The sequence below is a fragment of the Poecile atricapillus genome, chromosome 3 (genome assembly GCF_030490865.1).
Source record: "Poecile atricapillus isolate bPoeAtr1 chromosome 3, bPoeAtr1.hap1, whole genome shotgun sequence".
Classification (NCBI taxonomy): domain Eukaryota; kingdom Metazoa; phylum Chordata; class Aves; order Passeriformes; family Paridae; genus Poecile; species Poecile atricapillus.
In genome coordinates this window covers 71,618,202-71,645,289 of record NC_081251.1, presented here as the reverse complement: position 1 = coordinate 71,645,289, position 27,088 = coordinate 71,618,202, and the positions used below count along the sequence as shown (strand labels likewise).

General features: G+C 34.8%; 1 protein-coding gene across 3 annotated transcripts in view; it reads right to left on the bottom strand.

Annotated features, from left to right (window-relative positions):
• The window catches only part of SIPA1L2 (signal induced proliferation associated 1 like 2), a 127,299-nt gene that overhangs the window by 42,741 nt on the left and 57,470 nt on the right, over positions 1-27,088 (bottom strand). For all 3 annotated transcript variants that reach the window (XM_058836085.1, XM_058836086.1, XM_058836087.1), the window contains exons 4-9: positions 22,991-23,124; positions 21,447-21,635; positions 16,371-16,545; positions 12,541-12,644; positions 6,097-6,254; positions 4,013-4,589 (exon numbers count right to left, since the gene is read on the bottom strand). In XM_058836085.1, the coding sequence (XP_058692068.1) occupies positions 4,013-4,589; positions 6,097-6,254; positions 12,541-12,644; positions 16,371-16,545; positions 21,447-21,635; positions 22,991-23,124 (1,337 nt within the window). The remainder of the gene's footprint in view (positions 1-4,012; positions 4,590-6,096; positions 6,255-12,540; positions 12,645-16,370; positions 16,546-21,446; positions 21,636-22,990; positions 23,125-27,088) is intronic.

Here is a 27,088-nt window from a genome sequence, read left to right as displayed (position 1 = left end):
CCCACATTACAAAGAAGTTTGAGAGTTACCCCAGGCTTCCCTTTTGCAAGTGTCACAAAACCAGTATGCATTTAGCTTCATTAGTTCAATTAGAACGAAAACTTAACCACTGTGAAACATTATCAAAGATCTCTGTTTGTAGTGTGTATCGAAGATCTCCCATAAATGCTCCACCAAGGCAAATACCTGCCTTTTAGAGATACTTATGTTACAGTACAGATCCAGGGATCTTCCCAAGGTCATGGTACATTAAGAGCAGTTCCACAGCACACCTTACCTTGTTCCACAAAGGTGCTCATGCTGTTTATGGCTGGGTTTAGTGTGCATCACAAAAATAGATGGGAGGCTAGTGTTCTTTACTGTCAGCTGTGCGGGATAGATCTCTGCAAAGGTTGTTTCATGGCTTGAGTTTAATTCAGGAGGCTATTTTGGAAAAGTTACTCTTGCTCTCCCCACTGCCCGCATGAGCCAGAATCTTGGCAGGCTACTTTACTGGTTTATATTGTGCTTTCCACAGCAGAATATCCCAACTTGATTCAGGGGTGCATGGGAGCTCATGAGATTTGGTACCTTAGTAAGTTTTAAAGCACTATTTTCTTTATAGAATATTTTTATATGGATATCTGTCATTCAGCAGAAAAAATTAGAACTTGCGCACACAAGAGTGCCACAAACCCATGGGTTATTTTAACTTTGCTGATCTGGTGTATGCTCATGCTTTTAACTTGTGAGGTAAAGAAATACAATTAGGCCTCATTCATTAAGGGATAATCTTCTGTGAACCGTGAAATACAGAAGATATTGCAAGGATCAGATATACTGAGAACTGTTGCCTGGAAATTTTGATTAATAATCTTTCCAGTTACTTCTGAAGATGTAGGTTTCAAAGTTAAAATATGAAAGTCATTACTGAGATGTCTAAAATGCACTCTGGAGGCTTTGTTTACAATGTCAGATTCTGAGTTTTCATAACAAAAACAAAGCAACTATTTCCTTTGTCATTTTTCAGCTCTGACGTTTTAGTGTAGTTTAGAAACTTTCCTTTTAAAATAGAACTTTCTATTGTGCTTACAACTCTGCATACAGAGTTGAACTATATATTTAGAACTACATAGCATGTATATATAGCATACTGGAAACTTTAATATACTGTTAACCTAGCTCATTTATGACTAAATTTCAATAAGAAAAAAAATCTTTCATAATTTGTGAACTAGATAAATGAAAAGGAAATTTTCAGCTCTTCATTAGCTACACTTCCATCACAAGTTTCTAAAATATACATTTACTCATGCAGTGAAAAGAAGAACATGCTACTACAGTCAGGAGCCCAGCTGAGGGACAGAATTTTATCTTTATTAAGCTACATAACATTCTTTTTTGGGGGCTGACAACTCTTTATCATTACGTCACAATTACAGAATATCTGCAAAATGAATGCACCAGCCAAAGTATACGGATTTCCCCAACTCAGAGCACTCAAAATCTCTTCTTCAAGTAAGTTAAATATTCAAAAGTTAAAAGATAAGAAAGATAAAGGTTCCTGCCTAATACTCATCTGTTCCCAATGGGAAACATTCCAGGAGATCTAGTCCTCCCCAAGTGTATGTTCCCTAAAAGGTGACACTGCCTATTACATAGTAATGTCACATTAAACCTAGCACTGCTCCACTTCAAAACACAGCATTCTGCTGACTTGGCTACAGCTTCACTGATCTTGTGGCCACAAATGAACTAAGAGCTGGCTTTTCTGAATACACTTAAAACAGATGAAGTTAAAAGAGAGAGCTCCCCTAAGCTCCATGAAGAAGGTAACGAGGGGTTTTTTAATATACAGGATACTAGGGAAATTTTGTCAACTCAGATTCTCATCTACAGATCCATTCAGTGTTTTCAATTAATCTTTTATCATCCTGCCATTCTCTGTTATCCACAAGCTCAAAACCATTTCTTTTCCTGCCTTCCAACACAACCCTCCAAGGTAATTTATAGTTTGCTATTCTTTCTGCTTTCTTTAACTAGATATTCTCCCTCACAAATACAAATTCCTCTAGACTTACAACAAGTCACAGCTCTTTTTTCAGTCCCAGACCAATGGTTCAAACTAAAATCATGGTCTCAGCCAGCTTTTTTACACCTTTTCTTAATCTGGATATTCAGATAGGTGTCCTTTTTACCTGCATGATTTAAATCCAGCCAATAAAGTCTAGTTATTCCTTTAACAAGCTCATTTAGTAATTGCAATGTTCTACTCAGTGGTTTTACGAAATGCTTTAACTCATGACTGAAAAAGGGTTAATCATCTGGTCACTGAAGATTGATATTACATCACAGTTTGAGCTTTCATGTTTAGCATCTGCTGGCACATATGGCTGTTAACCTTAGCTGTGTTCTGAGCCACTTGAAAGGTTTTTAAGGTATGCACAGAAAGTGTGGCATCAGTTTTAAATATTTTTTAGTGGTTCTAATGGTTCTGTACCAAATGTATGCAAGGACTGTAGAAAGCATTCAGTGTTATAAAACAACCAGGAAATAACATCAATATGCAGCTTTCAAAAGAGAGGAAGAAGCAGGGGAAAATGAGAAAAAAGATGAGACAAGAAACAGGGACAAAAAATGTTTTAAAACAAGTAATGACAGTTAACTCTTTTAATTAGCATGAAAGTTGGATAGGTAGCAGGGAAAGAAAAGGCAGAGTTCACTGGAATAGATACTTGAAGTTAATATTCAGGTAACCTTAGTAATAACTGATGCTAAATTTGAGGCTTAAAACCAATTTGTCATTATTTAACCCCAAATCTCGCCATAATAAAGAGGAAGTAGCAAAGTAAGTGTAGATAAACATTTCATTCTGTGTTTTTAATTATCAAATCTTAAAGATCTGTCTTCAGCAACATGGATTATTTCCAAGTTTTGGAAAACCAAATAAGTGAAAAATAGCAAAAAAAATTGTCACTGATGACAGTAGAAGTTTTCACTAGAACTTTAAATCTTGTTTTTCATTTGTCTTAAGAAATTTATATTGATCAGTTAACAAGACCTAATGGGAGCACTATTTTCTAGAAGGGAAACATCTGTCTAAGAAAAGTGAAACTGAAGACCTCAGTTGAAAAGGATAATCATGGGCATAAAGAGTTTAAAGACATTCAACTCTTGAAATAGTAATTGTACTTTGCAAGAAAGCTATTATTTAGTGGATGATATTGAGCCATGCTAAATGAGACTACAGTACTAGAGAAGCCCTAAATCATCAGCTGCATTCCAGCTGTTCCAGTGTGAAAACTGTAAGCAAACTGATTTCTTTTCAGTGCCAAGCCTTCTAATAGAAGAAAGCCCTAAGACCATCTAAATAACTTAAATTATGATCAAAGAGTGAAGTGCAACCACGAGATGCATCAGCAGCTTTTACACCTTGGAGTTACTGTCATTTCATCTGGACTGACTGAAATAGTTACAGAACAGCAGTACTGACACAGTCAAGTGTCTGAAAAACTTGATATCCAGTCAACTGTTAAAACTGGCATTAGTTGGTGTACATTTCTTTACTTCCTGCACTTTCTCAGTACAGAGGAACAAATTAGCAGAACTGCTTACATAAATTTTTCCGCTAATATTCTCAGGGATTATTAAAAAAAAGTCTTAAGTATATTTTACACATTAAGATTCCATATATTTTTTCATTAATGATATTTCTACTACAAGGGTATGATTTGAGAAAAGGCTATAGCAAGAGGTGGCAAAAGCTTTTCAGTCCTGATTTCAACACTGGAACCATCCAGGGCCTTGAGCAAGTAATCAGATGAATAGTATCTGAAACCTTACCCCTGAAAAACAGGTTGATAACATTTATCTCACATGCTGTTGTGAAGATTACTATTTGTAATGCTCTCTGAAGACCAAAAACACTCCTGAACTATAAATACAGACCATTTTTAATTATATCTCAAAGGAGATGTAGACAAATAATTGTTCATAAAAAAACCTGGAACTCCAGCTCTGAAACTGTACTTACTTCAAGTCTCTGAACAATTTCTCTGATGTCTTCAGTACAATTATCTGCTGCAGACAGAAGAATACATTCTCCTCTTTCATAAAATATTTTGATACTCATTAATCCAGATGTCCATCCAATAACATCTCTGCAGGAGCAGTTAAACACAACATTTTTTGATTCCTTTTCAATCAACATGATAAACTCATTGGAGATTCCAAGGAGACATTCAATGTCAGCAGACTGGCCAAAATCTCGGGCAATCACATTCCACATAATTGCTCCAACGCTGAATAGATGTGCATCTTTCCTTGGCTTCACTTTTTCCTTCTTTTTTGCCCCCAAAGTAATAAAGCTGAACTTGGCTGAAGTATCCACTGTAGCTGTGGTAACAAAGTTTTCTGCCAGATCTTTCAAGTATTCTTGACGTGTCCTTGTGGCCATGGCTCGAAATTTTTCTGACTTATGTGCTGCATTTTCAGCATTAATGACTTTGGCTAAAAGGAAGTCCCTGAAGACTGCAGACTTGGGGAAAGTTACTCCTTTGGGAATGGGTGGACCAAATGAAGGAACATCTTTTGATCGTGAAACACCGACACTGGAAATAGAAAAAAAAAACCCAACAAAAAATTATTAATTCTCCAAAAAAAAATAAAATCAGATAATAAACAGAACTGTAATCTCTGCAATCCATTTACACAATTAAGTACAGCTTTGACATGCCAATTTGCAGATATTTCAGACACATCAAAGAAAACTGATTGGGTTGTGTGTTTTAGAATGGCTTTCTTCTTTTAAATATATAAAGGACATTATGGAAGTAACTTACTAAAACATTAAAATTAATGCAAGAAATGAGAAAAGTATTTTTTTAAATTATTTTTATGTAAATCTGTCATTTTCAGCTGTCACTCAGTTGCATCATCTTAAAACTATGAAATATAAAAATAGAGACAGAATTAATTTTTATCTTCAAATCATCTTCTACAATGGAGTGTGAATTTGATGAAAAAATATTGGTGTCAAATGTGACTATAATGGTGCATTCTCCTGTTTAAGCTGCCTACTCTATGCTCATAAAATTGGAAAACACAATTCTTGTTCTAGACAGTTGGCAGCAAAATATAAAAAGAAAAACAGGAATATTTCCTAACTGATACAATTACACCTCTGATTGATACATACATAATATATTTCAAATGAAAAATTTTAAAATACTCTACACAGTACATACAAGTACTATTTGTTTGACTGAAATACAGTAAAATTTGGAATGACAGATAGAGTTTAATAGTAAGAAAAATATACCTTAGGAGATGTCATGTATTAATCAACACAAAACAGTTACTGAAATAAAATCAAGTCCTAAAAGATACTTTAAGTTCTCGTAGACAGCTAAATGACAGTAATATGACCCACCCCCATGATGTATTTAATTTCATTCTAAACAATGAATAGATAACATTTATAAATAAACCTGTGTAATTATGCTCCATGTCTTTATCATTATTTGCATAATTACCAATCAATTCACAAATGTGTTTCCACCTTGGTTACCTTGCTAAAATTCATGATGCAGTGACTTAAATGTGAGAATTAAAATCATCTGAAATTTATGATTTTTTTCCATTCTCCAAAAGTCCTTGCTCATGTGCTGAAAGGCTATGACTCACCCTGGTGTCATACTGTCATACTCGAGGATTCATACATGTTAAAGGACCCTCTGAAATACTTTAAATCACTTTTAAAAAAAAAAAAAAAACCAAAAAACAAAATGGAAACGTGGACTACACTTTCTAAATTAATTTCTATTGGTGAGTCTGCAGATCTGATTTTCACTAATTTGTTTTATCCCCATTTTGTAGCCATAAGTCAGCAACACGGAGCTCTGCACACACCCCTTTGAGTCTACAAACTGTGGTCCTTAACACTAGATGTGCTCAAGGGAGACACTGGGGATTCAAACTCATAGCAAGTGCAGAAGGAATTTTAAAATTGAGCACATAATATCTAAAAGAAATACAAAACATCTAGAAAACACAGTGGCATTGCAGTCTTAGTAACAAACTTAAATAGTTTGTTAAACTTAAATAGGCTCTACTCACCTATAACACACATTTTCAGTGCAAGGATTATGCACTTTGACAATGACAAATACATGTTGAAAGTGGGAACGAATATTTTTTGGAGTAAAAGGAAGTGCTCCTGGCTCTTGGAAGACAATGGTAACTATGTCGTTTCCTATATGCCTTTTCCTTAGCAGCTAGACAAGAAACATGCATTGAAAAATTAGTTATTAAAAAAAAAAATTAAAAATCACAAATTAATCATCTTAGGAAAAAAGCAAACAAACATCCAAACCAATACAAATACAGTATAATTTTTCAGAAATAACTTTTAATGCATCGTGGATAATGACACGTAAAGGATACCAGAACTGCAAAAATACAGGGAAAGGAAATTGGACTAAGTTCACAAGAATACTAGTGAATTTTCCCACTAGTTCTCCATAGTTTCTGCTCATTTTTATTTTATTCAATGAGAAAAATGTATTTCTCTTATTCTTAATAATGCATCACTTCAGTAATAAAAAAGTGTTGCATCACTTGACATTTCTCACTATCCAGAAAACTGTACATCTGTCCCCTCTTTACAGTGCAATAATTATAAAAATATTGATAATTTATTAATTTATTAATATTTTTTAAGTTATTAATTATTTATTTTAATGATATTAAAATATAATATTGCATCTATGTTTCAATAAAACTTTCTTTTCATGTCATAATACTATTAAATAGTGTCCTTAATATTATGATTTAATTTAATTAAAAAAATATATTATCATGAGCATCCATCAGAAATATTAACAACTGTATATTCGAGGAACAGAACCAAGACTCACAGAGAAAAAACAGCTACTTAATTAATAATTTGTCCTTTTACTTAGTAGCTTTTATAATCAAAATATATTTAAGGACTATTTTAAAATACCAAAATCATTGTTCTAAGCAAAAATTTAGTAAAAATTGCAACACATATCCACTAATAAGGGACTACTACTCTTCCCAAAAAAACCAACAAAATGACACAGTAAAATGATGCTCCCTTTCCTCATGGAAGAATACTGTAACTTTCAAATTTTTTGTATTAACAAATAAAAAAAGCAGTCTACCAGGTGCAGGTACATTTAAAATATTCACCCAAAGTCTGCCAAATATCTTGCCTTGTCAACTAATAGCATAAAGACACATAAAGCTGTACCTTGGCTCATGCGTAACCAAAAAGGATTTAAGAATAAATTTACTTGAAAACGTTACAGCAAGTAAAAATTTCTCTATCAAGGCGATTTCACAAAACAGAACCTTTCTAATCAGAGTATTTTATTGCATTTTTCCAGTTCCACTAAAAGTTAGTATTTCAGCTACCAGCAATAAAAAGCAAAGCTGCACATGCTAAAGCCTAGAACCCAAAAGTATGTTTCATTATAGTCCTTAACATAAAGGATGACATTCTGAAGGTAGTCGGAAGGGCCATAGCCACAGTTTTTAAGCACTAAGTATTATTTTAATAATAGTACTATTATTTTAAACATAATCAAAACCCCAAACACAGATAAAGAAATAAGACCTCTTATGAAACTTGATAAAAGACACAGGAACAAAAAACAGTATTTGGTTAAGTCATGTGGCTCAGTCAAGTTTTCAGGTTTTTAAGACTAAAATGAAAATAACTGGTTATTTGAGCCATTTAAGGTACACAGACTGCTGCCTACAGAAGCACACTACAAGGAACCGATCACAGAACTAAGTCTGTCAGGTATACTTTAATTTGCTCATCTAGTGAGCCATACAATTAGATCATAGTAGGGCAGCACAAGTTAATGCTTAGAAGTTATTACTATCTCACAAGCTGGAATTTACAACTCAGTTAAATTTGTAAGCAAACTTCCAATTACGAAGTACAAGGTGATTAATTTCTGCCCTTGTTATACCACTAAGTGCCCAATTACTTGTTCTTGCCACAGTGGTTCATACCTATACATTTCCACAGAGTAAATTATAAAAATGAGAATGCAATCCTCTTTAAAGGTGTATTTATTTTTCAAGACAATCATGGTTTTCAAGACAATTTTCTGCTTCTGTAGACCCCTTTAGGAGGTTCTGCTTGCCACCATACGTAGCATAAGCAAGAACAGCATTCACTTAATTGGAGGCAAGTTTTAGAAATATTTGAAATTTTACTAACAAAGACTTTTTAAAAGTATGGCAGTTCCCATATCTTATCCCTAAGATATTTTTCAAGAGTGGAAACCTCTACAAGGCATAAAAATACAAATAGGAACACAGGTTATTTTTAAGAACCTTACCAAGACTGTAGAGATCTTAGTGACTTCTTCAATTTAAAATAAAACCAGTGTAACACTTAAAAATAGTTGTCATGCATCAGTGGTCAGTCAACTTCAACACAATGCAAAAGGCAAAGCACAGTTGTGGCTGTGCACAGAGGATCATAATGCAAAGAATTTCTAAAGGGGGGAGAATTAAACTGGGGTGATCTGGAACATGGAAAGAAGTGCTCTGGATAGGATAAAGGAACAGGAAAAGAATAAAGTACTGAATGGAAAAGAAGGAGGGAACACATACCTCTCTGGGAAATGTGAGATAAGGATAGCATACTGAAAATGAAAAAGGAATTGAAGGAAACCGGAACTCAGCAAAATGATCTAAAAGAAACCCTTTTCTAGTTTCCATTCTATAACCTAGATTTTTCTCCCAACTTTTACCTCCTAGTACGTTTACGTGTTCTTTTCAGGTTCTCAGTTTCCCCTTCCTCTCCCATTTTGAGGTCTGCTTAGGTTTGGGGTTTTTTGAATGTTGCAATTATTTTTTTTAATCTGCCTTTCTAACATACTCTAAAGAATCTCATGCCAATGTTGAGCACAATAGGAATTCTCAACTGGGTGCAGAGATTACAGAGAATTACTTGCACTAAGGAGGCATCATTGTCATGTTAGAACTTGAAAATAAACCTAATAAAGCATGATAGGTAGCCAAAAGGAAATCAGTGACATGTTACGTAAGAATATAAGACACACAAAGGTGAGTCCAGTCAGGAAGATATGTTAGAAAAGCAGAATCTATTAGATTAAAATTATTTGCACCAAATGATAGATACCATACTAATTCTCAGATTTTAGTGACTCAATTCTTAATTTTCAGATATGCATCTCTGAAGGAAAAAAACTGTCTTAAAACTTAGCATTTTAACAGCTTGTGCCCAGCCTTAAAAACCTACTCACTTCTGTAGGATTAATTGCTTTTGTCAAACTGCAAAACAACAAGGAATGCTTGTTGAAATAGCAGTGAGATATACTCTTTTTTCAATAAAATGATGAAGTGTCAAGAGTCAAATAAGAAAAACTCCAAACTTATTTTAGTGCATTTCTAAAATAAGTGGTTTCAAAAGTTTTATTTTTAATTTGTGTTTTTAGTCAATACCAAAACTAGAAATGAGTGGCAAAAGCTCTTTCAACAGATCTGATCAACTGAGTTTGGTATAACCACAGGTGTGACCCAACTATTTGAACAGTAGGTTAAATGCAACAAGCTTATTTCATTATTTGTTTATTTGCATATCTGTTTCATTTTTATGTTTTCATAAAAAACAGGTGAAAACGATTATTTGAACAGATTTATATCAATCAGGTCTGACCACGTGTACACAAGCAGACTGCAAATGTGTGAATGGGAAACTTGCAAGGGAATGATTTGGAAAGGGACATTGCAAAGGTAAAGTTTAAAGGGGAAAGCCTTGAACTGCTTTAAAGAAAAGGCCAGTAAAGGAAAAGGAACTGGCCACACCAGGGCTGGTTGTCTTCTCCATCCTAGGGAAGGAGCAGCTGACTTGAAAGTTCCCAGCCTATGTTGCAGCCAAAACAAAAATTACCTTGCTCTTTGGATCTCCTGCTGGTTCTAAAACTAGAGGGATGTCCTGATCAGGGACCAAGCAGGGCGTAGTTATATCCTGGAAGAAGCAACAAACAGTTCTGGTGCGGCCTATTTTTGGCTCACAGGTATTTGGAACACAAGCAATGCTCAGTGCTTGCTCACTGAAGGTCACCGTCGTAGACTGTGAGGAGTGACTGAATACCTTGCCCAGTCATTACCGAACAAGGGACATAGGGAAAGGATGCAACAACCTCAGCCAGTACATACATAATATGCTAGCAGAAAATCACTGCTGAATGGGGGGCTTCATTCCTAACGTAACCTAACAGGAAATTTACCGTGGTCTCTAACTTCCCCTTACTTGGGTATGCAGTGAGCCAAACCCTGAAGAGACTTCATTATGTATTTTGGAACTAAACAGTAAGAGAGAAAAAAAATAAACAGTTATTATAGACTGTTATATATATATATCTGTTTTGCACATTAAGGCTGGCTAAATTCTAGTAATTTGGGTGCACTTGTCACATTTCATTAAGACAGTGTACATGCTGCGCAAACACTGATAGATCTCATCACCTGAAAAATAATGTGGCATACTGCATGGACTTGGAAAACTGCCACATTATTTTGATCCCATGAATAACAACATAGTGCTTCTGCTAAATATTGAACCTTTTAGAGGGACAATGATGAGAGCTTACTAAAACACTGTGGAAAGCAGTGCTTGTTGCTAGGGAAAACCATGGAGTTAAAATTGAAAGATTTTGCTGTACACAAGAATCAGCACCTGACTATAAAAGACACATAAGGAAATTAAAAGAATGAAAAGAAGGCACAGGAAGAAGTGAAAGGACAGTAAAAGGGGGTGGCTGAGCAACACAGCAGTGAAGTTGACAGACAAACAGCAAAAAACTAATGAAAATAAGTGGATCATGGCAAGAGGATATCCTGCTCTCACAAACAAGGAAAATTCATGAAAGACAACAGAAGTAATAAACTCCAAGTAAGGCCATATTTACTGTCAGTGCCTGTGATTTGCTATGAAAATATTAATTTTATTCTTTTAAGGCAAGCTCATTCAGTGTACTATATCGTCTTAATAGGGTACAGTTTTCCCTATTTACATGTATTTCCAGTCAAAGACTGTTAGACTGATAGCAGACAGAACAACTCCTAGTTACTAAATTAATCCTGTTTTTGTAATAAGATGCAACTGAAAGTTTAGAGAAGCAGAACAATCTGAAATCAGTGATCAAGATCCAATCCCTTGATTACTAGCTATGTCACACTTGAGTGTCTGATGTAGGTGAACATTCTGTCTCCTGAAAGCCACACATTTAGGAAGTGAGTCATCTAAACTTCATGTTATTCATATGGTGAAAAGTTTGTCTTTTGATTCCTAATTTTTAGTTTCTTTAAACCACATCTAAATACTAAGTGTTATGTCTTAACTGTTCACTTGAAACAGCTTTTCAAACTGTTCAGAGCTCTATGATTATTTAAAACACATAACATGATATACTTTTTTCCATTGTTATTTTTATTTATCCCTTCTGAAGAATTTCAGTACTTTTACTTTATCTTTCTCTTGCTGCCTTGACACATCACTTTCTGCTTACCCAAGACCTATTGAAAGGACAGGCATGAAAGATACAATTCCCATATGGTTCAACAATCAATCAGCAAGCATCTTTTGTGTGCTGTTGAAAACCAAAGCAAGATAGCATCCTTATTTCATGCCAACCTTCCACAATGGCTGAAATGATTGCAACTTGCATGGCAAGGCAAGAATATCCCAAAACTAACTAAATGATCAAAGCAACACTTACTTCTGCATACCTGGAAGAACACAGAGTAGTAGCACAGGAAGTTACAAACTACCATCAGTCTGATCTATGAGCAATTCTAGTGCTTTTCTTTTAAGCATTAATACTGATATATTATACCAAATGTGCTTGTGTGTTTTAATTAAGTCACAAGGAATATCTTAGACAGGCAAGACAGAGTAACCTTACTGGTGCACTGCATACTTTGGATGCTGTGCTGGTTTTTAGCCATCCTTAATGCTTTGAAGATATTCTGAATTATTATATAAGCAAAGGGAATTCTCTAGAAATAAGAAAAATACACTGTGATTTTCTCCTTTCACAGACACCTTGAAGGACAGAGTTTAAAATTCTTAATAAGTCCACACATTAATAAACATCTCAAGATCTGTAATACAAGGATTAAGCGGAATAGTTTTAAAAATTTTACTACGTGCATATTTTAATCATAAGACTATTTTCAAGATTCATTCCATTCAATGTTTAAAACATACATAAGATGCGACTTCAGTCCAAACAGAAAATAACTCATTCACCAGAGGCAATATTGCCTTTTAATAATATAATGGAATAGAGTATATGGGATAAGTTCCTGAATTAAAAAGAGAAAAAATCCTACAAGATTTCTAATGTCTTACAATATTTCAAGAAAAATATAATTGAGTCATGCTTCTTTTAAAACAATTCAGTTTTCAACCAATACTATTACAAAATCCCAACACTCAATGTCAAACACAATGTAAAATTACGAGGAAAAGCTCAAAAAACATACCTGTTGCCTGTTACTGGGCATGTATGGAAGCATTGTTGATACATGAAACATTAATTCATAATCTTTATAGGTAGTATAGAGGGAATGAGTTCCTGTTGAATCAGCTGAAAATTAATTTAATCGCAAGATGGTCAGTAAATTAGAACATTTGTACTACTTTTTAGGATACCACTCTGCATGCTGTGATTTAAATCTATTTAAGCAACTTAGATATTTTTTACAGTTGAAGAAAACCAGTTTCCATCAGTTAAAAATCTAATATTTATTTTTGTATTATGACATAGAGGGGTCCTGCAGAAAAAAAAGCCAAAGAGTTTACTGTCTCTGAGACCTAAAAAGCCTAATTTTAAATATATTGGCATATCACAAAAAACCAAAAAACATAGTTACTTGAGTGTAGTTTTATATAACATGTATTTTTATTATTTAAACATTAATAAAGACAATTGATTAAACCTATACTTTACTAAAAGTAAACTTGCTAATTCATATCTAGCATTAAAACACACGTAGCAGATCAGATATTTAAAAAGAAATTATGCATGTGCATAATACATATTTGAAAATTATTAAAATAAATTTAATATATTATATGAATTAACATTTTCTTTTATGTAGAGAGTTCATTAATAGTTAGCATTTTGTGATGTTTACAGTAAATGCATTTTACACTGTAGTCATAAATTAATCCTTTTCATTCTTTTTCTTCAATTTGTACAGACTATTTAAGTACGTACAATGAACCTTTAAAAAGTTTAAGGTTTAACTCTATTGAACTCTGTTGAGCCAAGATAATTACCGATTTTTATTCTCTTTTTCCATGTTCACTTATTTTTTAACTTATTTATCTTATTTTAAGATAATTTTATATTATCTACAGCAATAAATATTCTCCAGCACACTCTTTAACACACTGTTTAAGGTTTTGGAGTTCTGATTTGTTTTGAATAGTAACTATATTCCAAAAAGAAATCAATTTGCCACGTTAGTTCTCCAATTAAAAGTATCTAAAAGTATATAAATATACTTCTTTATCTAGCCCTAAATCTAAAAATATTTGTGAGTATGAAATTAGAAGTACATTCATATAATAACTGGGTGCATCAGATATGTCTGTAAGATAATTGAATTAATTTATTAAACGCAGATTACAGTTGCTTAAGAAATAAAAAGCATCATTTTAACCGAAGTTTGTTACTTAAGTGTTGCTAAAAAAAGGAAACCTTATTGCACTCTTCTATTTCAAAATCTTAGCTGAAAATTTAATTCCACTATAACCTTTCAATGGCATTTTAGAAAGGCAGTTTTGAAGCGACAGAAAGAGAAAATATGTTCCAACAATAAAACTTTTTTTCTCATTTCTAGTAGATTTATACCTCTTAAAACATATACAAAGCAAATTATATAGTATTGATCTGGTAAAATTTCATTTAATTTTCTTACTTCTTTATCCTGGGGTTTGGAACTGGATGCCACTAAAACTGCCACTGAAGAAGGGCAGGAAAGAGTTCACAGTTAATATATTCCACATGTTCTAGACATTTGCACTGGGTCTGGCTTGGATGCAGCTAAAATTCCTCCTAGCAGCCCATATGTGTGTTCTCCGTGTGATCAAAGCAGTGTTGGTAACACCCCGATGTAGCTGCGGCCACACCGTGCCCACACGGCATCCTACCCCGGCAAGTGTGCTGTGGTGGCCAAGGCGTTGGGAGGGGACAGCCAGGACAGCCCTTCCAGTTGACCAGAAACACATCCCATCCCATCTCCTACGACTTGTTACAGAACAAGTTATGCTCTGCAGGAAAATGGGAGCAGGGAGAGATTTTTCGTGGTAGCTGCTGCTCAGAGAGTGGCTGGGCAGCAGTCAGCTAATGGCAGGTGGCGAGCAATTGCCTTTGCATCAGCTCTGCTGTTGCCTGGCTGATGTAGCGGTGGGCTACGTTTTTTTGTTGTTTGGGGGGTTTTTTGTTGTTTGTTTTGGAGTTTTTTGTTTGTTTTGGAAGGTTTGTTTAGGGGTGGATTTTTTTTTTCCTTTCTTCCCTTCACTCATTGAACTCTCAGTCTCGACTCATGAACTGGAGGGTGGGTCAGCACACAGGAGGTGAGAGCTTATTTGCCAGACAGGGCAACCAATCCCTCACAACATTCTACTTTCTCTGTTACATAAGAAATGGACCAATTACTTATCCAAATATTAAATGAACAATTTTTAAAAAGAAACAAATTTTAAAAAGAAAACTTTTTAGAGAAAAAACTCACAGCTAGTCAAGCATTTGAGAATGTAAAAACTTAATAAATTTTACTCCTACAAGAACTAAGCAAGATTTATTACTGAAACATTGTGTCTACCAAAAATATAGCTCCCAGAGACTAACTTAGTACACTTCTCTGAACCTGCAGGCAGTCAGAACAATGTATTATCTGAGTCTAAATATGACACACAGTATATTTATATATGTATTTAAAAACAAGTATAACAAAAATGGGATACTTAAGCCAGTACTTTACATTTAATATAATGCTAAAGACTGTATCTTTCTGAATTCTTAATTCAATTCTGCCTGTTGCAAACTATGAGAACACACTATGACAGGACAATATAGTTAATGGCACACAGACTTGTAAAACATCAAAATCATGTTACTGACTAATACATACACAATGCTGATCAGCAATGTAAGTTCATATTGAAGCACAGCAAATACAGAAACTGAATTTGCTGACAGACCAGCACTTATTTTCATATGTGCAACTTACTAGGTGACATCCAGACATGCTCTGATTGGGAAAAAAAAAAAAAGGAAAACCCAAACACCCCTCATTACTTTCAATTTTTCATCCCTATTTATCAATTAATTCCAGAAGTCTGACATCCACAGCATGTTAATTTGTATTTCTAAAAATTAATTTGCAAAATTATGTTTTTATTATTCTGTACTGAAATAGGATGCAATACTCTCTATAAAGCTTGAATTATTAAAGAAAAACACATGGATTTAAGGAAAAAGGCAGTAACGCTATTGGAAATAAATGTGGTGCTTATTCTAGGTTGACACTATGTTAAAATGAAGTAGATGAATAAATAGATAGCTTTAGATCACAGCTCATATGATCAGCTGTCAAAATCCTGCTGAAACATCATAAAGATAAGAATTAATTTAAGTTAAATTTAAGAGCACTGAAAACAGTGCTAATAAGGAAGTGTATTAATATATCATGGATTTTTTTTTTAACAGCAATAGTTCAGTTCTTATTTTGCTACAAAATCCAACCCATTTGTACAATTAATGTTTTATACTACTGCACTTAGGGAAACTGAAAGACCAGGGGAAATGGCAGTACTAACACAGAGCTGAGGTAGATTAGTAATTATCACATGACAAATGATGACATGCTTACCATGCATGTGTGAGAAACCAGGAAACTTGACTGCTTCTGTGTGTTGGGTAAAAGTAAGCACGTGTGCTTAGCTGAAATAAGGGAAATTACTCCGTATTTTGAATTACATATATTTTTATTGCCTTTGAAAGAATAAGACATTAAAGTGTACCTGGGGAAATATTACTCATGTGGTATGTAGTATGATTTTAACTAAATGAAAACTAATCAAATAAATTGTTTTGATTTCCAGTTCTACTAATGCCACAGAAAAAGTAAATGACCTTTCAGAAAAGGTTTGACACATGCTCTTGCCATATGCTTCATCTTCCTCATTCACCATATAATCTTATTATTCAAAATCCAAAGTCAAGAGCATGAAAAAACAAAACAATTTACAGAAGATCATCTGGATAATTACCCTTCTTCCCATAGCTTGAAACATAACTTACTTTTATTATCTAGCTGAGCCCTGTATTTACTGAATCCTTTTAGCCGTACTCTCTGGCCCAGTAGATCAAGGAACTCCTCAAAAGCTGGTCCTGCCATCTCATTGTTATACATTTCTTCTTCTGTGCTTTGGCCTGATTTGCAGTAAAGGATACCAATCTTATGTTGAAAACTCAGCTGAAATTAAAAATTAAAGAAAAAAAGAAAAGAAAAGTTTATAGAAGCATGGGAAAGTCAATACTAGAATAATTATTAACAGTTAAAATATAACAGTGTTATAATCCCTGACAGAAGGCATCTGAAAGTGAAAAAATTAGTGTTCTGATTTGGGAAATTAAGTCACCACAGAATGAAACCCTCACCCCCCTCAAAAAAAACCCCAAAAACAACCCAAAACACGAAAGACACAAAAGACATCCTCCAACTCTTGAAAGAAAACTGGATTGGCACTACTCAAACACTGATAAAAGCAGTACGAAGACTTTTCACTTTCTTATCTATAAAAGCACACTCTACTTCATGGTACAGTATGAAAAATTTAATTGGCAATATTTGTATATTGGTCTTTTTTCTCAGATTTGAAAGAAGGTGCGTTTCCTGTCCCTCATTTTTACCCTTTAAAGTTCACTGTAGTTCAGTTAAAATAGGCTGTCAGAATAGTGATTTCTGTTATATGCAATCTTCTGCCTTCCTCATGAAAACATGTGCTGTTAAAAACTGTTTGCCATTTTTAAAAGTATACTTAAAACAAGAAATTAGATTGCAGCCAAGTAGTTTTGTTAAACAGATTCTCAGTTACGGAACATTAAACAGAGAAATCACATAAAATGTCACTCAAAAATAAAGTACAAAAGCTATAAAACATTAGGTATAAAGAGAGATCATTACTTCTTGAGCAGACTGTTTTCTTCTTAGCTTTTATGCACACTTAAACTGACAAAGAGGAAACCTCCATGTGGATAGAATAGTCCGATTATTAATTATTTAATCAGTATTATTAATAGTCCTGTAGTCTTATTCTTCTTAACTGACACCTTCTAGAGCTTCACAAACTGACAGAGACCATCAGTCACACCCAATTCAGACATTTATCTGTATCCATGACTCAAATCAACTCTCCAGCTGTGGACCTCTCTTAATCCAATTTCAGGATTAGAGTCCAAAATGCATGTTCTGCAAAGGCTGGATGTGTTTCTGTTAGAGCAAAGGTGACAACAACAGCCTGTTTCCCCTTAGTTGTAAAGAGATAAAGACTTTGTGTAGGGGTGAGCCCTTGTGGAACCTGCTCTGGCAGAACACCAGTAACCAGAGAGCATCTAGGAGTGAAGGACAGGAATAGGGAATAAGGTTTCACCTGGTCAACCTAGAACAGAGAAGAGCTGAAGCTGTAAGTTTGATATGGAATAGGATGGATGACCATCTAAGATAAAAGGGGATTCTGGGTTGTGGATACACTGTAGGAGCTGCCTGAGTCAGACCAATGAAATCTGGAGCAGGGCAGGGTGAAGATACTGGTTTGCTTCTGTCATTTCCTTTTGGGTGGCATTAGGTGCTGTCCCCATCCAGAGTGCTTCCTTGATCCCCATTTTAAAGAGAGTTAGGTATTGAACAGAAGGTTCCAGATTGCACACTGGTGACTACTTTATTCAACAGAAAGCTACCATGAGCAATTCATGGAGGAAACTGCAAGATAACTGGTCATATAAACATCAGATTACAGGAAACAGTGCTCTTACTTGACACAACCCAGCAGAGACCTTAAATGATGATGACCACACCATCACCTCTATACCAGCCCTGTGTCAAATAGTTTAACTTAAACCACAGGGGATTTACATTGATTTCCTTACTTCACACTAGAATTGGCAGGTAGAGAAGCTAAATGCTAAACTGAGCCACCAAAAAATAGGGACAAGACCTAAGAGTAAACAGGCACGTGGGCAAAATATTTGGTCTTAGTCACACTTTTTCATTCTGTGGATGCCAGTCATTCCTACATTTGTTCATGAATATCAATAATATTCCAAACAGGAGTGAAGTATATGCCTATCTTAAAGAACAATCTAATATCTCACAGTTTAAACACTGAGCTAAGAGACACTGAAAATGAGGATCTGAGACTCACCAGCCCAAGACATGAACTACTCCTGGGATTTGACTTTGTGGACAGACAAGCACTGTGAACGCCACACAGTTCTGAACAAAGTCAATACTATTAAAAAAACACTTACTGCTAAACAAGCTGCAAGATCATTTGCAGTAATCTGAACCTCCTGTGCCTGTGCTAGAACCCTTCACAACTACAAAATTAGACCTGAGTAAAAAAACTTGCAGCCAAGATCATGGTGTCTGTGCAAAAACAGAGATCAAGGCACATTTAGAATGTCAGTGCCTAAAAGAGCTTTGGCAGGATCCTCTTATGTCATGCATTCAACTGGCATGAAGAACTACCGGAGTATTTGAAACTGATAAAGTTTGCCAGTTTTGAAATGGAACCACATGCTGATTCAAGTCTTTTTAAGTAAGTAATTGCAGACATGGTTCCAATTTCATTATTTCCCAATTCAGAAATTTTACATTTAGTTATATTTTACACTGAGAACAACTTAATAACATGACAAAAAGGCTTCTAAACCTATTTAGCTACTTGGGTATGTATTGAAGGTGCATAGCAGTCCTTCCTGACTCAAAATGACGTGTTCTTGTCAGAATCACTCACTAATTCACCTTGGCATCTTGTCAAATTTTTGCACAGATTTTTTTATCATGTAACAAAAACTTGTTGACTTTCATCATGTGAAGATTTTAGATTCTTTTCTGTCAAGGAACATCTAGAGATTAGATTCACAATAGCCACAAAATATCACTGCAACCAAACTTAATTTCTTTGGTCTTTTTGAAACCTTATCCTATAGCTTAGAAAGAAGTGAGCATCCCGAGAGTGATGTGAGGGTAACCAAAAAGCACATACAATAACCAACCATTAGCAGAAATTAGAAAGGGAAACTAGGGGGAAGTTGGAGAAAGCTTAAAAAAACAACAGTAACAGATAAAATGTTGACTTTTCTAGTAAATTTGCAGTTGAATTTAATGATGAGCATCATGTGGCTGAAAAAACTGGGAAAAGGAAGTATTTTTATGTATTCAAACTAGGTCAACCATCCCATTTACATCTAGTTTCTACCATCATTTTTAGTGACAAAATTTAGCCACATGTTTCCTCCATAATCCATATTAGATTTCACAGAAAAGTTACCAAAAAGGTAGAGAATGAAATCAAAACATCAAAGTAGTCTTCAGTTGGCTACAGAACTATGCAAACATTTAATAGTCCATTAGACAAAATTCATATCACTCTGGTGACAGTACTAATCTTCTTGATCATAATTCATATTTTTAAATTCATGGTATTTCCACCAGTCATCACCTTCAGTTGCCAAGCATTACTGTTTTTTGTATTTACTTGATTAATAAACTGAAAGCATTAAGTATCTAAGAGGATTAAAACCAAAAATGGATCTCATGCCAATTCTTTGCACAGCTTTCTGTCTGTGTTCAAGTAATTATCTTGTAATAAGCAGTACATAAGATTTATTAATATTACATTTCATCAGGTGACAGCCCATTTAATAATAGGACTGAATTTCAGAACTGACCACACAATAAAAGCAAGTGCTATATACTGCTTTTTCTCAAAACGAGGAGATGATGATTAAAGAATCACTTTGGTCAGTACAGTGGACAATCTCCATTTCCAATAGTTGGGAAATACTGTTAGTGAGTTTGGGAAATATTCAGATCAGATCAAACACAGTCATACTCAAGCACTGAGTACTCAGTACTCAATGCCTTGAACATACTGTCCCTCTAAGAGTGAATATTATTTACTAGGTTAACCCCAACTCACACTGAAGCTCAAACAGCAGAGAGCAAGAGCACCTCAGGAACTCTTAGATTCAGAATTCAGTGCCTCTGATTTCCCTGTATTGTTTTACCAGAAAAACTAACAAATGCAGAAGATAATAACATCCAGCAAAATTAACACCATCCTCAAACACCAATGCAAACAAAAGTACTAAAATTAGCATATAAAAGATAGCTTAACAATCCATCCAAAATAAGCCAATCCCGTTCCTCTGACTACATGTGCTTTGTTTTGAGCAATAGTTAAAGGCACAAGAAAAGACAAAGGAATTCTGGTAGACACCACTGGCGTTAGATGTAATCGCTACATTTGAAACTGAGTTAGCAATAAAAAATTAACTACAGCACAGTCATAATCAACTGATTCGATAATTGGATTGGACTTCAACAGATAGATACTGACTTTCACCTAGAAAGCCAAATCTTCAATTTAAATGGACATTTTTTAAAAACCATGATTTAAAAGCCATAATAAGCGTGTCCTTCACAAAATATTCAGAAACCATAAATTTAAATAATAGCTTTGAATGAAGTAGATTCACCTTTACTGAACCTAATAAACATCACCATTTTCTCAAAATTTAAGCCATTCAAATGTTTTAATGCCATGCAGTTAATTTATTAGTCTCAATCACAATCCCAGTTCTATGACTACAGAAGTATTATATTCTAGTAAGAATACTGCAAGCAGATCATAAAATGGTATTGTAAAAAATAACCATAAATTTTAGATGCAGAGGCTCCAGACACAACACGCTTTTGCCTCCTTACCCACACACAATACTAATAAAGTGTTAGATATATTTTCATTTGCATTCAACATTTGTAAACATTGAAGCACAAATACAGATTGTGAAAATCCCTTCTTACTGATGTTAAAACTTAATAATCCTTCTCTCACTCAGCTGTCAAAAGACAATCTTCATAGACCAATATTTATTTCCTTCAGCTGAAATGTACTTTAAGAAGAACTTGCTTAGAAAAGCAGACCTCACTTTTTCAGTGCAAATAGAGAAGCTTCTCTAAAACCAAGAAACGGAATGGTTTGCATTACAGAGACATGTTAATTTGCACTGTCTGCAAAATACTGAGTAATTTTTTTCTTCTATTTATCTAAGGAATAGTCTTTAAAAAGAAGGCTATGTGCCACATACCCCTTGTTCATCCAGTTTAAGCAGCTGCTCGGGTACTTTGGGTGAGTTGGAAGCCTGTCTCAGGCACTGGATGCTCAGCTCTGGTATTACATACTCCAGCACCTCTTTGAGAGGCAGACCTCTTGCTGTGCCATGACGAGCAGTGGATGGTATAGCATCTTCTAAAATTGCTCCTCTAAGAGTAGTAAGCTGTAGCAAAGGTAAAACACACAGAACATATTTAGCTCTAATACGCTAAACCCTAGAGATAGAACTTCAGGTTTTAGCAAAAGCATGTAAAAAAGAAATGGTAAGAAAAACATCCTCATTTTAATTTATTTTTTTAACCAGTAAAAAAATTACTAAATGACTTTTAAAGAGTAGACAAGCTTTCACTAAGTGACATATACATTTTTTTGCTTAAAGAAATTAATGAAATGTGTAACAATTTATTACAATTACTAAGAATATCCCTTTTCTGGTGAGGGGAAAATATTGAAGGCACCAGTAAAATAGAAATATTTAATTCTGCCATACTACCCTAGCAAACACAGTAGTCAAACATGAGGCTGGACATATGAGATAAGCTATAGCCAATTACAACGTTACTTAACTCATTCACCTATTATTTAATCCATGCTGCTCTATCTTCATTGCACTTGACAAAAAGAGAATAATTTATTAGAACTGGGCCACCTGGATCACCTCTCCACATATACATGGATACCCCTTTCTTAGCTATAAAAAAACACCTAGACTGAAAATAAAAATTATATCTATATCTGGTTTTACATCTGTTTGCAAAAGCACAAGAGCCCAGTGATATCAGGAAATCTAGCTAACACTGATCTATATCCTAACCAAAATAAAAGTTAATAGTCCTAAGGATTCTGAAAATTTACACTTGTTTGCTCCAATAATAACATTGTGTGTTTTCATACGAATCTAAGGTAGTTGCTGTGATAAAGAAATTATTTAGAAAGAGATATTAACTTGCTTGAAATAGAAATTATGAGACTTCACACACAACAACCACAAGCAAATTTTTTTTCAAATAAGACCATTATTTTATGAATATATAAATATTCCTGCAAATCATCCATGTAGAAGTACATAGAAACATGTCATAAAAACATTTTTAAGAAGTATTTTGAAACAAATGGAAAAACCACAAATCATTATACTAGTTTTCATATTTTACAGCTCCTTTTATCCCTACATTTCTTAATTTTTCATTTCTATCCTTAGAAACATAACATCAAGCAGGCTGACCCACACTTATCTTTAATTGTGTTAACATCTGTTCCCCTTCTTGTTCCTTGCAGTTCTCTTCAGCCAACTTACCTACTTCTGGGTGCTCACTCAAAAAGACAAAAATTTTATGCAGTAGAGAAAAGGAAAACTTTGTTCAGGAGCAACTAAATCTACCAACGCTACAGGAAAAATCCTTTCCCATTAAGAGATTTACTTTCAAAGCTAGAAATGTACCCCCAGACAAACAACTAGTATCCTAAGCTCTAAGTCAACTTTTCCATTGCTTTGCAGAATTATGGAATGAACATTACCTCACTTGTCCTGAAAACTATCCGATAGTTGAACTGAGATCCTTCTTTTTCCTTAGCATCCTCAACCTTTTCCCTCCGGATGCTGACTGCTACAGGTCCAAGATTTTCATCTATTCCAAAGTAGTTCTGATGTTCTTTTGCACAGGAATGAATGAAGAGATAAGAGTTAAGTATGAATCTCCTAGAAAATTTTCATCAAATCTCAAAAAAAAAAAATTCTGCAGCAAGAAAAACAGATTCTTTTTAATTGAACAATAAGGTTTGTGAATGCACCAGCTGGTGATCACATAAATCACAAATGCTAATTTTGATGAGCAAAATGGTCACTCATATCACATAAATTACTGCAACTGCTGCTACCATGCAACATTATTTTTCTAGTAGGAACCTAGTTTGGAGAAACTGTATCTACATATAATCTTGACTAAAAGCTAAGTCTTCCAAAAGATTTATTCTTATTCACAACTTCACACTGAAAGCAGAAACTCAGTCTCAACAAGGGAAAACTGAGTCTAGAAACTCCTCAGTGTTTGTTGAATAGTTAAATTCATCCTTGAGGTAGCTGGTCCAGTCTGGGGCAGTACTATCAGCTGAAGAAAAGATCACATTAGAGACCATTTAAAGGAGAGCAGACCCACTCAAATCCATGTAACCAAACAGGCTCCTCTTTACCACCTTTGAAAGGTCACAGTGAGTAGTTAGAGTCACATTTAAAACAGGGAAAGAGGGTCTGAGAAGCCATAGAACAGGCACAATAAATCTTAGTTCCCAGGGAGATTAACGAACCATTCTCATGGAAGACATTTCCAGGCACATGAAGGAAAAAAAGATACTTGGAAACAGCCTGCACAGATTTAAAAGATGCAAATCATGCATGACCAATCCAGTTGCTTTCTGTAGTGATGTGACTGCCTTTATGGATGAGGAAGGAGCAATGAATGTCACCCCCTTGTACTTTAGCAATGCTTTTCACACAGTATCCCATAGTACATCTGTGCAGCTAAACTGAAAAGACACGGTTTGGACACGCAAATTACAAGGTGGATGGAAACCAGCTGGACAGTTGACCTTAAAGGACTGTGATCAGTAATACAAATTACAGTTAGTGGCCAGTTACTAAAATGTTTACCAGAATTTGATAGTGGAAGTGTTATTGTTTAATAGGGTTTTACATTATCTAAATGACGGGATGGAGTGCATCCTCAACAAGTTGTTGTCCATGACGAAGCTCTAAAAGAACAGTTCATGTACTGCAGGTTAGGACTGCAGGTGGGTGCAACAGATGAAGGGGAATAACCAGCAGGCTTTTTACAAACCAGGAATATGTGCACAGGACAGACATGGAAATGCAAAATCCCTGCAGTTTTAACAAAAACAGGCAAGGGCAAAGCCACACAAGTAGAGCCCTACAGCTGTAGGGTGTCTGTGCTTCACCTCCCACTCTCCCCTTCCCCTCAAGGCAGCTACTGCTGAGCTGTGACAGCTGAGCTGCATGTGAAGCAACTCCTAAACCACTTGAAGTTTTCAACCTGACACTTTAAAACAAACTCTCATTTTGACAATCCAAGAAAATTGACTGAAAAAGCCTTATGAAGACCAACACAGACATGCACACAGAACAGAACAAGTTCATACAACAGGCTGGGAACCCACTGCCTCAGGAGCCTCACTGTAGAACAGGGCTGGGGACCCTGTGAGCGGAAGCTGCCCAGCAGCCAGCAGAACCTCCCAGCAGGGAAAGTGGAAAGTAACCCCACTCTGGGTAAGAGCATTGCAGCAGCTCAGGAGAACATCTTTCCTTTCTGTTTGGCTCTTCTGAGGCCACATAAGAAGCAGTGTCAGGTTTTGGACAGAGTGAGACAAGGCCAGCAGACAACAATGAAGACAATTTTAGGGCTGGAGAATGTAACAGATGAGGAAAGGCTAAAAGAAATGGGCTTGTGCAGCTGGAGAAGAGCAGATTAACTCTAGAAATAACTGCTAGATCCCATGAGCTGATGGGAGGTTGTAGAGAAAGGAGAAACAGACTCTTCTCGAAGATACAAAGTGAAAGAACAAGGTGCAAACACCACTCAATGCAGCCTCTGAGTGGGGGGAATCCAACAAAAACAGGTTTCCAAGAGAGACTGTGAAACCTACATCCTTAGATACTGTAAAACAGCTAAATGGAAACAGGTTTTGAGCAACCTATTCAGAACATTTTAAAGGCACTTTAAAGAGAGAATTAGATGGGACGGCCTGCTGAAATGGCTTCCAATCCAATGTATGCTATAATCCCATCTTTTAAATAACAACTAATTGTCTAATTTCTCCTTAAAGATTGTCTGGATTAAAAAAAAAAAAAAACAAACCAATTTTGCTAACATTTTTGAATTAGTCTGATACTTTTTAAAAGTAATGTATTTATAGAAATGTGTAAGGAAGTTTTTTGCTAAATGTCTTTCACTAAGAAGTTATTCGTACTCTTGGAATTAATACAAAAGAATGAAGTCATCTCTACATACAAGACAGTCTTATTTCTCAAATCAAGTTTAAATTAGGTTTCCAGTAGTCTTTCAAAAAATCTATCTAAAAAGTATGTAGGTGGTTCCAATCCATCTCCCAGTGGAAGGAAAATGAGCATCAGCACATTACAACTTTTTTTGGAAGGAACACCTGGAATCAGAGGCACAGGCATTAAATTATCTGCTCATGCTCTCCAACTACATTCCTTTCCCAGCCTGAGAATTCTACCTGCATGGATAATAATATATCTTACGGACTTCCCACTGTTAAATTAAAACTTTAATGGGCAATTTTATCAAATGGAACAGGACTTCACAAAGAAGACAGAGAGAGGTGGAGAGAGAGAGAGAGAAGTTCAGAGGTCAAACACTTCCAGTAGCATATAAACTCCCCACAGCTGCATAGTTCAGGCTTTGAGATGAGGTAAACTCCCTAGCTAGAAGTCTAGAGCTTTCCATTTTTATGTAAATGTCGAAAAGGGTATTACACAGATATTAGATTTCCTGGCTTCAGTATTACTGAGCAGAAAAATGCAAGTGTGTGCAGATACCAACTGATTTCTTGGACAACATGAAAGACACAAACCCAAACACACTATTTATATGCATTAAAAATAAAATAGATAAACCAGTTTCAGAAAAGAAAGGCAAGGAAGATGAACTAAATTGAATAGCACAGCTACTGATATTCTGGGATTTGGGGAAAACAATATGAATTCAAAGTTTTTGGTTTTTTTTTCTTAATTTCAGAAAGTACAAACTCATTAAGCTCATTTAAATGTGTTTATGTGTCTTGGTTTGCAACCTAAGACATTATGTTGGTTTAAAAGAACCAGCTTGGAAGAAAAGAAGAAAGTAAGTGCTATTTCCAGCTGAGATCTAGAGGGATGCTAAAATAATTGTCATTTTTTACTTTTACATTTTGAGGAATAGTTGTCAACTTTTCTTCTAACACAACAGTCTTAATTGTGTAAAACTGAGTTAATACAAATAGCTTGCTAAGCCTGTACATTTCTTTTAAGACATTTTTTCAATCCCACATCAGGTAGACACAGTAACATTAAATAGTTGCAAGCATCCCTCAAATAAAAAGCATGGTAATAATAAACAAGTCTCAAGGAACTATGAGGATAATAGTACAAAAGGAAATGGACAAATCAATGATAATCAAAACAATGAGAAAATAATATATATTCTAGCTTTTACAATTCTCAACTGAAAACTGAGAAGATATATTCAATAAACTTAATGTATTTTACATCAGTTGCATTGGATTTGACCTTAACAATAGTTACAAAGCCTATAAATATGCAGTATAAAACTACAACTCATTTCAGAAAACACTGAATCACAAATCTCATATTTCTTGAAAGGGAATGGAATAATTAGTGCTACACATGCCAGGGTGTTTCTTCCATGCATCTTAAAACAGAAATAAAACTGGTATGCTGACAAGTGCCAATTATAAAACTGTGAAAAAAATCAAATATTCAGAAAGATATTTCTTTTTCATATATATTTTCTTAAAGGCAACAAATCAGTGATAGTATGTATAAGTAACTACATACTAAATTTTTATTTCATCCTTCCACAA